General features: G+C 41.0%; 1 protein-coding gene across 2 annotated transcripts; it reads right to left on the reverse strand.

Annotated features, from left to right (window-relative positions):
* Positions 1-597: 597 nt before the first annotated feature.
* atpaf2 (ATP synthase mitochondrial F1 complex assembly factor 2) lies at positions 598-14,549 on the reverse strand. 2 transcript variants are annotated; one of them, XM_055651392.1, is made up of 8 exons: positions 14,303-14,549; positions 11,920-11,964; positions 7,900-8,048; positions 6,198-6,295; positions 4,854-4,934; positions 3,722-3,834; positions 2,056-2,171; positions 598-841 (listed from the first exon to the last, which is right to left on the reverse strand). In XM_055651392.1, exons 1-8 carry the CDS (start codon positions 14,406-14,408, stop codon positions 704-706), a joined length of 846 nt encoding a protein of 281 aa, XP_055507367.1. In that variant the 5' UTR covers positions 14,409-14,549; the 3' UTR covers positions 598-703. The 2 variants fall into 2 exon arrangements, with proteins under 2 accessions (XP_055507367.1, XP_055507368.1); XM_055651393.1 differs by lacking the exon at positions 4,854-4,934.
* Between the last annotated feature and the right edge of the window lie 2,219 nt (positions 14,550-16,768).

Here is a 16,768-nt window from a genome sequence, read left to right on the forward strand (position 1 = left end):
AAATTATGGAGGGCACTCTGTAAGGTAAGTGATATTCCTAAATTACTATTGAGAGGTTGTAAACTATGACTTTTGCTGAATTAGAACAGCAACAGAAAACCATTCTCCAAAAAAATAATTTAAAACCTAAGTGTTCAAGAAGGAACTGCAGATGCTGGAAAATCGAAGGTACACAAAATTGCTGGAGAAACTCAGCGGGTGCAGCAGAAATGAAAATGAAATGAAATGAAATGATTCAATTTATTGTCATTGTCAGTGTACAGTACAGAGACAACGAAATGCATTTTTAGCATCTCCCTTGAAAGGGAGACACAGGGCGTCGCGGTGTGCCCGCGCCTGCCGCCGTAACATCATCAGCAGCATCTATGGAGCGAAGGAAATAGGCAACGTTTCGGGCCGAAACCCTTCTTCAGACGGCTAAAACTTAATATTGCTCATGCATATCTGATTTGTTAATGAGGCATTTTTTTTCCTCCTGTATGATTATTAATTCTTAAATGTATGAAATTAATGAATGTTTTTATAAATCAATGTTTGTAGTTATCAACACAAACATTTACAAGCGATTTAAAAAAAAATTCTCAATGGATAGAAATGTTCAGAGAAAAATGCTTTTAATTTTATATTTTTAAATTACAATCATTTATCCAATGCGGAAAAGAATCCCAGTTACAGGAAGGAACTAAATAAACAATCAGCTACTTCAGTCTTGCAGCAGTTTATGTTTCATGGTGGAACTTTCCGAACATAGATGGACAAACAAGGCTCCTGCTGCAGTTCGCGATCGTAGTTCGTAGAGATCGTAGTCGTGTGCCCATTCAACATTTCCCCAAAACTCAATCTGCAAACAAAAATAATCACCACCTTGCTTACAACAGAGCAGTTCTAGTGATCAGCACAATATCTATAAGGTTTTAGCAACCGAGTATACTTACTAGCTCATTTGTTTTGAGGTTAAATATATAGCATTTTCTACACAAAAACAAATTTGCAATTTGAACCTACAAGGGAGTCCTGCATCGAGGTCTGTTACCCCTCTCGATTTCCCGAAAGGAGTAAATTTAACAAGATCCCATTGTGGAAACTGAAAGTTTATACAAATGTATGATTTTTGTTTAATGACAGTTTCCCCAGTTTCAACATATTTGGACTAACTATTGTAGGAGTACTTTTCAAAGGCAGTGCCACCCGAGTAACATTATTAATGCACAAATCTAGGGAGCTGCTGATAATCTTAAACATCAGACACTTAAACCTTTACTGTTCTCTCGGGGCTTTTTCATGAAGGAGTCATAGATCAACAATTTAGAAGTAGACGAAATGTGTACAAAGAAACTGCAGATGCTGATTTACACCAAAGATAGACACAAAATGCTGGAGTAACTCGGGTCTAGACCTAAAACATCACCCATTCCCGATGTCAAGATCAAACTCGAGTCTCTGGCGCTGCAGGGTTGCAACTCTACTGCACTGCCACTGTGCCGTCCCAAGGTATTATGTATTTTGCGGTCCTTCACTGTTTATTGTGTAGTGTATGTTTATTGGCTGTTTTTCCATTAATACTGTACGTATTTACTTACTCCCTTATTCAGTTATAGCGGACCATTGGTAATAACGGACACCATCTTCCCCCGTGTTGTCCGTTATAGCAAGGGTTTACTGTACTTCAAGTACACCTCCTCCCAGCCTGCTTCCTGCAAGGACACTATTCCATTCTTCCACTGCAACTGTTCTGATGACAAGGCTTTACACACCAGCATCTTTAATATGTCTTCACTATGTCTTTAAAAATTCTTTCAGTTTAGGTTAGGATGATTATTGTCACGTGTATCGAGGTACAGCGAGAAGCTTGGTTTTGCATGCTATCCAAACAGATCAGATATACAATCAAGTCAAGAATTCATACCTCAGCCTGAAACTTCAATCCTATTGCCTGTTCTGCAAATGTCAATCCTATTGCCTTCAACATTGTGCTTATTTGTCAGCATCAGTAAGTAGAAGTTTATAGTGTGGAGAACATGAAATGGTATACTCTGTCAGCAACACATCTCCTACCTGATACTGTTCTTCCAGTCGAGAGAGCAGCACAGCATTTTCTGCACCAAGGTTTCGGTCAATTAAATTTAGTGAAAGAACTATAGATTTAAGCTGATGGATGACATACTCCAGACCTAAAATAATGGAAAAACAAGCAAAGAAATCATTTCACGATATTTTCAACTTTCAAATGAATATTTAAGTTACAAGTGAAAGACCAGCTGTATTATGTACCTGGTACTCAAATTACTGTTTTAATTATTTAAGAAATAATTTAAAAGGGAATTGCCAATGGTAGTTCAGGGAGACTACTTCCTCATTCCATGAGTTGCAAGGTTCCATTAGACTCACATGACACATTGAAGGAAACAATATGTAGGAAGGAACTGCAGATGCTGGGCAGAGAAGTAGTGATGGAATATAGTGTAGCAAAGCGTGGAGTCAAGCATTTTGGTCATAGGAATAAAGGCATAGACTATTTTCTAAATGAGGAGAGAATTCAGAAATCAGAGTTTCAAAGGGACTTGGGAGTGCTGGTGCAAGATTCCCATGAACCTAATCTGCAAGTTGAATCGGTAGTAAAGAAAGCAAATTCATTGCTAGCATTTATTTCAAGAGGGCTTGTATATAAAACAGGGATGTAATGCTGAGGCTCCAAAAGGAGCCGGTAAGGCTGTATTTGGAATGTTGTGGGCACTATATCTGAGGAGGGATGTGCTGGCTCTGGAGAGGGTCCAGAGGAGGTTTACAAGAATGATCCCAGGAATGAGTAGTTTGACCTATGATGAGTGTTTGTCGTCACTGGGCCTCCACTCGCTGGAGTTCAGAAGAATGAGGGGGGGCCTCATTGAAACATACCGAATAGTGGAATGCTTGGATACAGTGGATGTGGAGAGGATGTTTCCACGAGTGGGAGAGTCTTGGACTAGAGGTCATAGCCTCAGAATTAAAGGACGTTCTTTTAGGAAGGAGATGAGGAGAAATGTATGTAGTCAGAGGGTGGCGAATCTGTGGAATTCTTTGCCATGAAGGTTGTAGAGGCCAAGTCAGTGGATATTTTTAAGGCAGAGACAGATTCTTGATTAGTACAGGTGTCGGAGGTCATGGGGAGATAGATCAGCCATGATTGAATACCAGAGTAACTTGATCGGCCAAATAGCCTTTCTTCTCCTACCACTGATGACCATAATTTACATCATATCTTAAAAGGATATTCACAAGGTATTATTGAATAAAACTTGACATCATGATTCACATGTTGAGAAATCAGATGAATGATCAAAAAATAATCCAGAGAGGAATGTCTTAAAGGAAGAAAAGAGAGAAAGACCTGGAAGGTACCACCAAAGGTGGATTGACTAAAATCACGGATTGCCCGAATTGAAAGAATGCGCACATGTCTAAGTGCTTTGAGCATGAAGGAAGTAATACGGATGAAGATATGAAGAAACTTCGAAACGGTAGGATTTGAAAAATAACAGCACAGCCAGACGAGAAGTGAATGCAGGAGTGTGGTGAATGATGCCTGGTAAGGGTCAGAATGTGGGTAGCATAATTTAGGATAATTTTAGTTTGTGAAGCACAGACAATCCGGCACTAAACTGGGAAACAAGGAATTCTTATATTAAGTTCTATCATTTGATCCAGAATATCCAGCTGCGACCAGGATTAACTGATCACATACCAATTAGTGCCCAAGAATTGTATGAGGAAAGATGCTGTTCGAAGGTCTTCTTTGTCTCCTTTGGAATATTTGGTCCCAAGATATTTGTGGAAGAGCCAATCACAACATTGTACCTGTTAGAGAAAACATCATAAATCAATTTTAAACAGAACGCATCAGAAAAATGGCAGAGAGCCCATGGCTCGGAGACATCACCCCACAAACCACCCACTCCACACTGCAGCCAGGTATCTCCCTCTCACAGCTAGTCGGTCACTCAAATGGGACTAGGTTAGAGGGGGCATCTTAGTTGTCATGGATGAGTTGGACCAAAGGGCCCGTTCCTGTGCTGTATGACTTTATGAGTCACGTTTTTTCTATCACAAATTGGATATAACATGATTGATGAATTAGGGATTACCATTTATATTATACAGGCCAAATTGGTTACAACGAGACGTTGTTCGGGTATAGAGAACTACTTCAAAAGTTTCATGGTCTCTTATTGTCACCTGTACCAATTAAGGTACAGTGATATACGAATTACCATACAGCCATACTAACACATACTAAAGAAAAACAAAAAACGAAGGACAGACAGACAGGCGAGGTAGCCATTGCTGACACCTCTTTGGAAATTAACAAGCAGAAAAAAAAGCTCTTGGGCGGAGGGGGGTGGGAAAAAACTATTTCCATGTAACCTCCCTGCAGTAATAAGATACTGCGGGAGGCCATTGAAATTAACAATGCAAGCTATCCTTCCTTTGACACGTGTGCGATTAAATAGTGTGATGTACAACCTCTAGTATTTTTAACTTGCATTAACAAAAATAATCTTATAGCTGTTAAGAACTTTTTATTTGAACATTTTGTAGGGAAAATAACGTTATTGTAAGTCTGAAACTCTCTAGCCCCAACCCCTATTTTCCTTATCAACACCATTGTTTTTATAACTTGATTTTCTCCAAAGCGAGGTTGCAAAGGAACGCAACTATCATCTTATAGCAGATTTACCTGTACACCAATTGTGCGTAGGTTTTAAACACCATCCCTCATTCCTTCAACACTCTGGGCACCTGGTGATACCATGCCACGTGAAGTGTTAAACTGGCCTGCTCCTATTCCAAGGAAAATACCCAGGATCAAACTTTACCTGTTTTCTATCCATTCGACCACAGGATCCCATTCATTTTTCTGAAGCTCCACTAAGCCAGGTGGCTCCTCCACTCTGTAACTACAGAAACAAACATCAGTGTGGATACAGGTCAGTTCAAACTCAGTGTTTAAGGAAGACCCTGATGTCACCCCCATTGCTCTATCCAATAGTTACTTTAACTTCTACGAGTTGTGCAGCCTTTTCGCTATTAAAGTGTCAACGCAATCTTTCATCATTATAGTTCGCTTCTGCAGCTTCAATTTCCTCCTCCATCCCAAAATCATTCCGGTCTTCTCAAACTTGTGGCTGAGGTTCTATTTTCATTTCCTAAATCCTGTTTACTCATCTTCCTGAAGATGATGATGATGATGGATCAACCAGTGAATCTAAATTAGGCCTATAGTAGTAACAAATTAGTTCCACTGAGAGGTCATCAACTGTCTTTCCCATCACAGATGCTATCTGACCTGCTATTTCCAGCATCTGCCTTCATTACACAGATGTCCATAGGAAAAGTGATGATTTTTTAGCCAATTTGCGACTGCGAATTGGATTTTGGGATTTACATATCAATCAATATTTATCTTCTGACAGAAGAATCTACAACTACAAATAGCGCAGGACAGTGTAATTCTCTTTCAGCAATCAATACCAAGATTATAGTGATGGAAAATGAATCCAAATCAAGTTGCCAAAGTTTGTGTTTGCCCAAAATCATACATCCAGAAAGATTTGGTACAGACTGCCAGAGGTGAACCATGCTGAAGGGATTATTTCCATGCAGTATCTCTAAACCAAGTTCAATGATTGAGCTATAGTTTAAAAAAAAGACCAATTGGCATTTTAAGTTGAAATTATTCATATGAGTGATCAACTACCCACAAACATTTCATTTCCTCATGAAATTCCCAAACTTTGTTCTTCTTCATCTCATCATTGAAAATGTACTTGCTGATGACGGGCATGAGGAACATAGAAGAAAGACCAACAGGACACAGATAGACCTAAAGAGCATGAAATGATAGGTGGCCTGCCACCATTCCTATGAAATTGCATTCCCAATTCTTTCAAAATGCTTCAGTGACATGCCGTTTCATCCACGTGGCCACCTAGTCACTTTTACCCTGTTTTCCCCAACGATATTGCCACGATCCATCAACCCAACCCAACCCAACATTGGTCCAATTCCGCTCACCCCAACCCCACTCAACACACCTCAATATGAGTGTCCGAAGCCAATGTTAGTAGATTCATTCATTAATTGAATTGGTATAGATTGAATGTTGAGTCTGCATGCACATGCACAATTTAACCATCTCACCTATAGCAAACATAACTCACCACACGGTGTCTGTGTCCAGGAATTTGAGAGCTGATCTAATCAACTGTTCTTTTGTTCTGTGTGTTGGATTATCCAGTGCAGTATTGCACAAATTTGTCTAATTAAAAAGAATATTGCCTGATTTAACTAACACTGATAATAAATGAAACAACAGGGAAAATCAAAGACATATGAAATGAGTTGCCATGCTGGGTGAGGTGCTGGAAGACTGGAGAGTGGTTAATGTTGTGCCTATATTTCAGAAGGGCTGCAAAGAAAAGCCCAGGAACTATAGACTAGTGAGCCTAACATCCATGGTAGGCGAGTATTCAGAGGGAAAAGATATATAATCGCTGGTTGTAAGACCAGCAAGCTGAGCGGCCAGACTTCATAAGACCAGTGGCCGTAGTCTGTCGAAGGAACTCGGCCCTGCCCATCCCCGAAGACCTGAGGAGACACCGGCGATGATGAACACAGGGCCACACGGCAGAAGCTCTCAGAGGGCTGTGCGGATGGTTGCCAAACCCCCACAGGCAGCCAGCCGCAGAACTGGGGGAGCCCGTCTAGAATGGGTCTGAGCACCAGCTTGCCCCAGAGGGCCGGGAGCCGAAGGATAGTCTCCGACACTGGCGGAAATTAGACAAAAGGCCGGTAGGGGAACCGGGGTCTAATCTTCTACATCAGGTCAGCTGGCGAACCAAATGAGGTGATGGCTGTAATGGGCCGTTATGGCCAGCTGCAGCTTGGACTATGTAAAATGGTGCCAAACTCTGGTGACTGTTGCACATGGACCCAGTAGGTGGTTTCTATGCATGGGGTACTTAATTAGGGATTGTCTTTGTGTATGGCAATAATATCACTGATCTATACGCAAAAAACTCATTTCACTGTTCCTTTGGTACACGTGACAATAAAAGAATCATTGAACCATATGCATTTGGCTAAACAGGGGTTGATTAGGGATAGTCAGGTTTTGTGCATTGGAGATCATGTCTCACAAATCTGAGTTTTTTTTGATGAAGTAACCAAAAAGCTTGATGAGGGCAGAGCTGTCTATATGGATTTCAGCAAGGAATTTGATAGGGTTCCGCATGGTAGGCTGCTCTGGAAGGTTAGATCAAACGGGATCCAGGGAGAGCTAGCCAATTGGATAGAAAATTGGCTTCATGAAATGAAGCAGAGGATGATGATAGACGGTTGTTTCTTGGAATGGAATCCTATGACTAATGATGTGCCTCAGGGATTGATGAGGCCTACAATATTTGCCCCCAGTCTCCAAAGTTCCAGAGAGAACAATCCAAGTCTATCCAACCTCTCCCAGTAACCAAATTACTCCAGCACTTTATGCAATTTGTCTATTAAATATTATTGGTCGCCATTGGCAACAATGGACACCACTTCCCCGGCTATGGTCAATTATAACAAGAGTTTATTGTACATGGACCATAGCAGAGGGAGTGGTGTCTGTTATTGCCGATGAAGGTTAATAGACAAAAGTACGCAAAGTGCAAGAGCAATTCAGCCGGTCAAGATCTTTGGAGGACAGGGATAGGTGGTGTCAGGACCCTTCCCATTGAGTTATTCCAGCACTTTGTGTCTCTAAACCAGCATCTGCAGTTCTTTGTTTCTATACATTCTCATTTTATTTCAATCTCATTTGCCTACTTGAAATGTTTAACATTTTTGGTCCATGTTAAAAAAAAATGAAAGACACATATCTACCAGATGCATGGTAAAGTGCTGTAGTACATCTCCTTGGGTCTCCCATTCAGTGGCAACTGCAATCGCCAGGGCTTCATTTGGAACTGTGAACAACTTGCCCTGAGGAGTCTTCAGCTTTCTGCGGTCAAGGTTTATCTCGAATATTCCTCCTGCAGCAGCCAGGAAAACAAAACCAGAGCATAGCAGCCTTCAAATAAAGGAACACTTTACATTTCTACCAAGAAAATTCATTTGCTGTTTAAAAAAAGTCTGGTCAGCACAAGCATATCTTTTCGGCAATCCTTGAGACATGCACTCAGACAGTTTAACAAAGACACTATCGTAGTAATAAAAATACTACACAATCATATACAAATTTCAATTTTTCAAATAATTCTATGTATTGGCACCAATTATGTTGAAATTATGTAAATATTAAAGTAGTTTAGCAATATAACTGCTATCCAATGCATTTGAATTATTTCAAAAGACATGAAATACAATGTTAACATTAGGTGAAGTAAAATAATTTCACTCTGTCTCAGTTTTCAAAGCGCCAAGTTGAACACCAAAGATTTCAACTAAAACATTTCCTGTTAAATGAACGTGTTATCGAGCATCACAGAGCAGCAAAGTGACATAGGAAAAGGGATAAGGTTGGCAAAAGGGATAGGCCATCCAATAGCCAGTGGGAACAGAGGATCAGATATGTAGACAGATTACCGAAGGGTGCAAAAACCACAGGATTGATGTTCTGGGTGACCTTAACTTCATCAATATATATATATTTTTTTTATATATATATATATATTTTTTTTTAATCAAAACATCCCCAATATTGACTGGGACTCACTCAGGGCAAAAAGATTAGACGGGGTAGAATTTGTGTGGTGTATCCAAGAAGGTTTCCTTAAACAGCATGTAAGTAGTCCGACTTGAGGAGGTACCATACTGAACCCTGTATTGGGAAACAAGCCTAGCCAGGGGATCGGTGTCACTGTGGAAGAAGAATTTGGAGATAGTGCTTACATAGAAACATAGAAAATAGGTACAGGAATAGGCCATTTGGCCCTTCGAGCCTGCACCGCCATTCAATATGATCATGGCTGATCATTCAACTCAGTGTCCTGTACCTGCCTTCTCTCCATACCCCCTGATCCCTTTAGCCACAAGGGCCACAGCTAACTCCCTCTTAAATATAGCCAATGAACTGACCTCAACTACCTTCTGCGGGAGAGAATTCCAGAGATTCACCACTCTCTGTGTGAAAAAAAGTTTCCCTCATCTCGGTCCTAAAAAAATTCCCCCTTATCCTTAAACTGTGACCCCTTGTTCTGGACTTCCCCAACATCGGGAACAATCTTCCTGCATCTAGCCTGTCCAACCCCTTAAGAATTTTGTGAGTTTCTATAAAATCCCCCCTCAATCTTCTAAATTCTAGCGAGTACAAACCGAGTCTATCCAGTCTTTCTTCATATGAAAGTCCTGACATCCCAGGAATCAGTCTTACAATTCCATAAGTTTTAAGATGGTTTTTAATAGGGATATGTCTGGATGTTGGGGGAAGGTATTTAATTGGGGCAAGGCAGATTACTATGTCACTATGCAGGAATTAAGGATGGTAGATTGGGAGCCGTTGTTATTGGGCAAGTCCGCAGGGGACATGCGTGAGCAGTTTTAAGGCCAGCTGATTAAAGTGCAGAATCAGCATGTTCCAGCAAGGAAGAGGAAGGCAAAGTAAAGAAACCATAGATGACCAAGGAGATTTGATCAGGTAGAAAAAGGAAGGTTGATCAGGTTTAAGAAGATTACAGAGGATCAGAGGAATATAAAGTGAGTGGGAAAGAACTCAAGCAGGTGAGATCCCGGAGGACTGGAGAGTGGCCAATGTTGTTCTTTTGTTTAAGAAAGGATGTAGAGAGAATCCAGGGAACTAAGCGCTGGTGAGTGTCACATCAGTGGTAAAAAAAACTATTGGAGATAATTATTTAAGATAGGATTTATTCCCATTTGGAAGAGAATGGGCTAATTAGGGATATCCAGCATGGCTTTGTACTCACTAACTTGATTTGAGTTTTTTGAAAAGATGACGAAGGAGGTTGATGCTGGTAGGCGGTGAATATTGTATACTTGGATTTTTGTAAGACTTTTGATAAAGTCCCTCATGGTAGGTTGATCCAGAAGATTAAGATGTACGGGATTTACGATGACGTGTTCATCTGGATTCGAAAACTTGCTTATTCATAGAGAGCAGCGGGTTGTGGTGGAAGGAAGACATTCTGGCTATAGGTCTATGATCAGTGAAGTACCGCAGGGATCCGTGCTGGGTTCTCCGCTGTTTGCGATATGTTTCAATGACCTAGACGTAAATATAGATGGATTGGCAAGCAAGTTTGCTGATGACACCAAAATAGGAGGAGGAGCAGACAATGAGGAAGGCTGTGAGATGTAGATCGAGTGCAGTAATGGGTAGAGAAATGGCAGATGGGTTTTAACCCAAGCAAGTGTGATGTGTTGCACAGTGGGACGTTGAATGTAAGAGAATATACAGTTAATAGCCAGGCTCTTAACATCATTGATGGACAGAGGGATCTTGGAGTAGAAGTTCATAGTCCACTGAAGGTAGCACCACAAGTAGATAGGGTGGTTAAGAAAGTGTATGGTATGCTTGGCTTTATTGCTAGGGGCATTGAATATCAGAGTCAGGAAGTCATGATGCAGTTCTATAGGACTCCGGTTAAGCCCCATTTAGAGTATTGAGTGAAGTTCTGGTCACCCTATATAGGAAAGACATGGAGGCTTTGGGTAAGGTACGGAGCAGGTTTACCAGAATGTTGCTTGGATTAAAGGCTTTTGGCTCCAATTTTCTCTGGAACAAGTTGAGGAGAGACTTGATAGAACTATATAAAATTATGAGAGACATAGATAGGGGAGAGTCAGAACTGATTTCCCAGGGTGGAAATGTCCAACTCTAGAGTGCATAAATATAAGATGGGAAGGAGAAAGTTTAATGGAGATGTGCGAGGCAGGTTTTTTTAATTTACACAGCGAGTAGTGGAGGCCTGGCTCGCACTGCCAGGAATGGTGTGGAGGCAGACACAATAGTGCCGTTTAGATAGGTAGGTGGAAGTGCAGGGAATAGAGGGATATGAATCATGTGTAGGTAGATGAGATCAGTTTAACTTGCCATCATGTTTGGCACAATCATTGTGAGCAAACGACTTGTTACTTTGCTGCACTATTCTATGTTCTATATAAAGTTCCCACAATGGTTAAAGTTGAAAAAAACTTTCAAAAGTCTGACAGACAAATTTTCAAAAGTTCACAGACTGCCCAATATCAATAAGCATCTACCATTATACAAGCTACATTTACATAGAGCCTTTTACAACATCAAGATATCCCATAATTCCCTAAATTTCCAATACTGTTGGGAGTTTGGGGATTTTGAACTGACAATGCAGTGTATTAGCCGCAAGGGGAATTTGTACGGGCAGATTGTGTTATGCCCAGACACCAACCACCCCCATCCCTCTTGATGGTAGAAATGGAGAGTTTTGTTGAAGAAGCCTTTGCATCAATCAGTGCTGAATCTTGATGCAGTGGTAGAAAGTTGAGAAACAGAATACCAATCAGGAGGGCTGCATGATGCATAGGATTTAACTTTTAAATGTCAGCAGAAAGACATTCATCCAATGACTGGATAAAAACTAAAACAAAACAGAGTGGAATAATCTCAGAAAATCTCTCAAAAAGCATCGTGGCAAGAGAAACAGAGTGCATCACATGCTTGAGCCAAAAACAAACTGCTGGAGGCCCTCAACGGTTCAAGCAGCACCCGTATTTTGAGTTGGAACCCTTCTTCAAACTATCCTTTTCTGGCTCTAGATGCTGTCTGACAGCCAGAGCTCCTTGTTTATTTGCTCAAGATTCCAGCATTTGCAGTTGCTTGTCTTCCTGGATCAGGCACATGACCTAACCATTGGAGATGATGGAAGGGTTTTAAAGAGTTAGGAAGGGATTCAATCACAAAAATCTTACCTTCTCCTTGTGAAATACTCACATTCTGATAAAACTTCTTTCGTTCTACAAAATTTCAGAAAATTTTGAGAAATCAGACAATTTATTTGCAAACAAACATCATGCAAGGCTTGTATCTGCTGTGAACCAATACAGGGGGGGGGGGGGGGGGGGGGGGGGGGGGGGGGGGGGGGGGGGGGGGGGGGGGGGGGGAAGAGGGGGAAGGGGGGGGGGGGGGGGGGGGGGGCTATCCGACTACTGAACCAATCTCTCTTTTACATCCCATTCCCAGAGGTGTTACTATGTTCTCTTACTCTTAACTCTACCTTATTTGGTTATTCCTTTATTATACTTCAACATTTTTTTCACTATTTGCATTGTGCATGACAATCTTTGCATTATTCTGCTGTTTTGCACTCAGTGTCGTATTTATTGTTGTATTGATCATTCTGTGGACTATATCGGTGATGGAAAGTCAAAAGCTTCAAATTCCTGGGCGTGCATATCTCTGAAGATTTGTCCTACACGCAGCAAATTGATGGGACGAAGGCTCCGCCCTGAATTGCCACCTATCCATGCTCTCCAGGGATGTTGCCTGATCCACTGAGCTACTCCAGCATTTTGTATCTTTCCTTGGTAAACCAGCATCTGCAGATCCTTGTTTCCAGACTCCTATATACACTGCATCATTTTTGTCCGGCATACTATTAATTTGTTTTGTTTTTCTAGTCTATAGGTGAATTAAAGCCACCTATAATCAAAATACTTTTGTTATATTTTGTTTAATTTCCCTGATTTATAGAGCATCCCATACTGTGACAACATGTGTAGTCCTATGGGCAATTCCCATCAATGGTTCCTACCCCTTATTGTTTCTTAGTTCCAACTTTAGTTCTTACCTCCAAACTATGCCTAGATGGAAGAGGAGACCCTGTTCTAGCTCACTCCCACTCACTGTGTTTGATTTCCTACATTGTTCCAACTATGCTGAACACAAGCTCAAGGAACAGCACTTCACAGCCATGTTGATAGATATGAGAGCATGGTCAAGTGTTGAGAGTTCTTGATGATGCTAGCTTCCCTTTTGATATAGTGCCTCCTATAGATCGCTTCGATGGTGGTGAGGTCAGTACCTGTGATGGACTGGGCAGTGTTCACCACTTTTTGTAATCTACTTCATTCCTGGGCATTCGAGTTGCCAAACCAGACCCTGATGCAACCAGTCAATAGACTCTCTACCTCTCTAGAAGCTCAAGAGAGTATTTGTTGACAAACAAAATCTCAATTTTCTAAGGAAGTGAAGGCGTTGATGGGCTTTCATGGTGATTGCATCAATGTTCTAGGTCCAGGACAGATCTTCAGAGATATGCACACCCAGGATCTTTAAGTTGCTGACTCTCTCCATCACCAACCCGTTTATGGATCCTCGGCCTTTCTTTTCTAAAGTCAACAATCGGTTCCTTGGTTTTACTCTTGCTGAGAGCACGGTTGTTGTCCTGGTACCATTCAAATGACAGTTCTAGTAAGTGGTTTTTATTTATTTTCTCTATAGCGGCTCACATTGAAAGTAATTGGTAGCTATATCCCCTTCATCTCTACCTTCACAGACATTCTCTCTGTTCTTTTTGCCCTTCCTTCTTCCTGTAGCTTAATGCACACTTGTTTTCCAGTTATGATGAAAACCTGAAACATGGAGTATATCTTTCTCTCAAAGAAGCTTACTCTGATCTGCCAAGCATCTCCAGCAATGTTATGTGTTTGTTTCAGATTGACAGCAGCTGCAGCTTTCAGCTTCATTTATTCCATTTTGTTTTCTGATCTAGGACGTTCTTCTCTTTTTATTTTTAACTATCCTTTTTTATTGGGACTACAATTCTAACTTTTTGCTAATTTTTTCTAAAAGATAATTATCCGGGAATATTATATTCATATTGCAATAAAGTCTCTGTAACGGCTATTATATAAAACTAATTTGCTTGAGCCAATGTTCTTCTATCATGTTATGAATCCTGGATGCAACATTTCCATTACTCTGACTACAACCGGGGGTATATTCTTGCATGTTTTAATGCTCTCCCCATAGTGGAAGTCAGCATAGTTTGGAGAGAGCCTGGACTCTGAACTTTGGACCCAGAGGCTATGGTTTCCGCTCGCCAGCCTTGATATAATTATACAGTTGTGTAGGAAAGAACTGTAGATGTTGGTTTAAACCAAAGATAGACACAAACAGCTGGAGTAACTCGGCATCTCTGGAAAAAAGGAATTGGCGACGTTTCGGGTCGTGACCCGTTTTCCCCGGTTGAGTCAGAGTAGAAGAAATGTTGCAGACAGGATTCATAACATGATAGACAATTGGCTCAAGCAAATTAGTTTTACAGTTGTCCCCGCAGTTACTATTGCTCACCTGCGGTCGGGTATCGTCGCCTACACTCCACCGTGCCTCCCGTCAAGCGTAAACCATGCCCCAGTCTGAAGCCTGCGGGAGCCCGGGTCCAGAGGCGGGCCAGCATCCTCCCACTTTAACGGGAAAACCTGGGCACGGGTTACCTCTCACCAGCCGTACGACACTGGCAATGATCTTTCATTCCAACGTACATCTCCTTCTGGGCGCCGCCATCTTGCCGACCTTTCACCTCCACCAAACCCGCCCCACGTTGGCCACGGCGGATCTGGTGTCAATCATCTCGGAATGTCACTGTCAACCCACCCGTTCAGTGGGAACTGCAGATGCGGGTTTACACCGAAGACCATAGCTCTATGATCTTTGGTTTACACCGAAGATAGACACAAAAGTCTGAGCATTTGAGTTACCAAACCAGGCTGTGAATCAACCAATAGCTCATTGTTTCTTGAGCTTGTTGCGTACAAATATATTAAAGGATTTAATAGGATAGATGTTAATTTGTGAATGAGAACAGTCCAGCAGATCTTAATACTAGGTGGTATTTTGCCACATTTAGCCGAGGAAAAATTCTGGCTAAAATATTTATGTCCTTTTTGCAAACCTCTTTCAAATTCAGGCTGTCCGGGTCAGTCGCATCTTGCCTTTTAATTGACCCCTTAGCTGGGGTCTTAGGTCTCTTGAGCCAGGGCCAGTCTCTAAATTAAGGCTTGGTCAGTAATTGCTGATCTGAGGAAACATTTCTTTACACAGAGAGGACATTCTTTACACAATGGCTAAAAAAGCTCATTTGCTGAGTTAAGCCAGGTGGAGGTCAATAGGTTTGATGGCATTATAAAGGGTTAGTACAGGGAAGTGGTGCTGTGGTTAAAAAACAAATATATCACCTGAAGCTTTGCCGCCGCCTGGTGGAATTTCTGAAAATCTACAGTTTGCCATAAAATGAGGTTAACAAAAAATATATTTCTGATATTTAAATATTGTAAACCCCAGTTATCTGTGATGTTAAAACATCAGCCTTGAGCTCTATTATAAAAACATTTTTTAACACAAAAATATCACATTGCAAGCATCACATTTGGCACATAGGCGACCTTCACTATTGACTTCTAGTTATAGTCGAAGGAAAAACCTTGGAATCAGTTAAAATAAACAATTGGATGTCATAGTAAAGAGACCACCAGTCTTTCTGAAATATGAAAGACAGGCTTTATCGATTATTGTTTTGCAATCTTGCATTTATATCATCCCTGCAGTACCTAAAAATGTCAATGAATGATGCAGTTGTATCAGAGACCTGCAGCAGGTAGCTTTGTAAAGTCATCTTGAGGAAATAGGTGGTATTACAAATGTTATTTTAAAATAACTTGCCCTTATGTTTTACATACTTGCTATCAAAATTTTATTAAAGTAACTATGCATGCTGAATATTGCATAAATTAGTGTTATTGTGATGGACATTTGCCCCTTGGAACGCAGGAGGATGACGGGAGATTTTATAGAGGTGAATGAGATTATGAGGTTGATAGGGTAAATGCTCAGCCTTTTGCCCAGAGATGGGAAAATCGAGAACCAGAGAACATAGGATTCCGTTGTGAGGGGAAAGATTTAATAGGAACCTAAGGAGTAACTTTTTTTTTTACACAAAAGATGGTAGTTACATGGAACAAGCTGCTGAAGAAAGTAGTTGAGGCAGGTATTATCACAACATTTAAGAAACATTTGGATAGATACATGGATAGGATAGGTTTAGAGGTATATGGGGCAAACACAGGCAGGTGGGACTAGTGTAGATGGAGCATGTTGGTCAGCGTGGGCAAGTTGGGCCGAAGGGCCTGTTTCCAGGCTGTATGACTCTGATTATGGTGGAATTTGGCATGCTGGTTGAAAGAGCAAGTGTAACATTGAGTTTCTTTGGCACAATATTAAACTTATAATTAGGCCATGTTTCCTGGCCTGGTGAATTTCATGGAAAGGGAAGTACAGTTAATGTTAGATCCACGCCATGGTAGTATCCAAGATCCTAAATCAATTGCAACTGTCAAAGGTTCTACTTTTACGAAAACAAAAGGAAGATAAGGACCTAAGGAAAGCAGTTTTGCTACCGCTGTAATACCTGCAGAAATGACAGATGGAATAAAAGGAGATGCATATACTATTAAGCCACAAGGGTATTGTTTTTTTGTGTCATAAGGTGGTGTCGAAAATTCAAGAAGAAGGAATGTAATGAAAAGATGGATTTCTTAAAGGAGAAGGGAATCTGCTTTGGATGTTAGACGAAAGGACACATGGTTAAAGACTGCAAGAGTCGTATAACTTGTTATGTGTGCACACAAGATCATCCTGAATTACTTCACACTGAACAGAAGATTACAGAGAAGTCAGAGCAAGTAGAACAGAAGGAGAAGCCAACTATGAGTGATGCTGTTACCTCACCTCAGATAAATGCGCATATTGGGGCCAGGGTAG

This window comes from Leucoraja erinacea, chromosome 20 (assembly GCF_028641065.1).
Source record: "Leucoraja erinacea ecotype New England chromosome 20, Leri_hhj_1, whole genome shotgun sequence".
In the NCBI taxonomy this organism is placed as follows: Eukaryota; Metazoa; Chordata; class Chondrichthyes; order Rajiformes; family Rajidae; genus Leucoraja; species Leucoraja erinaceus.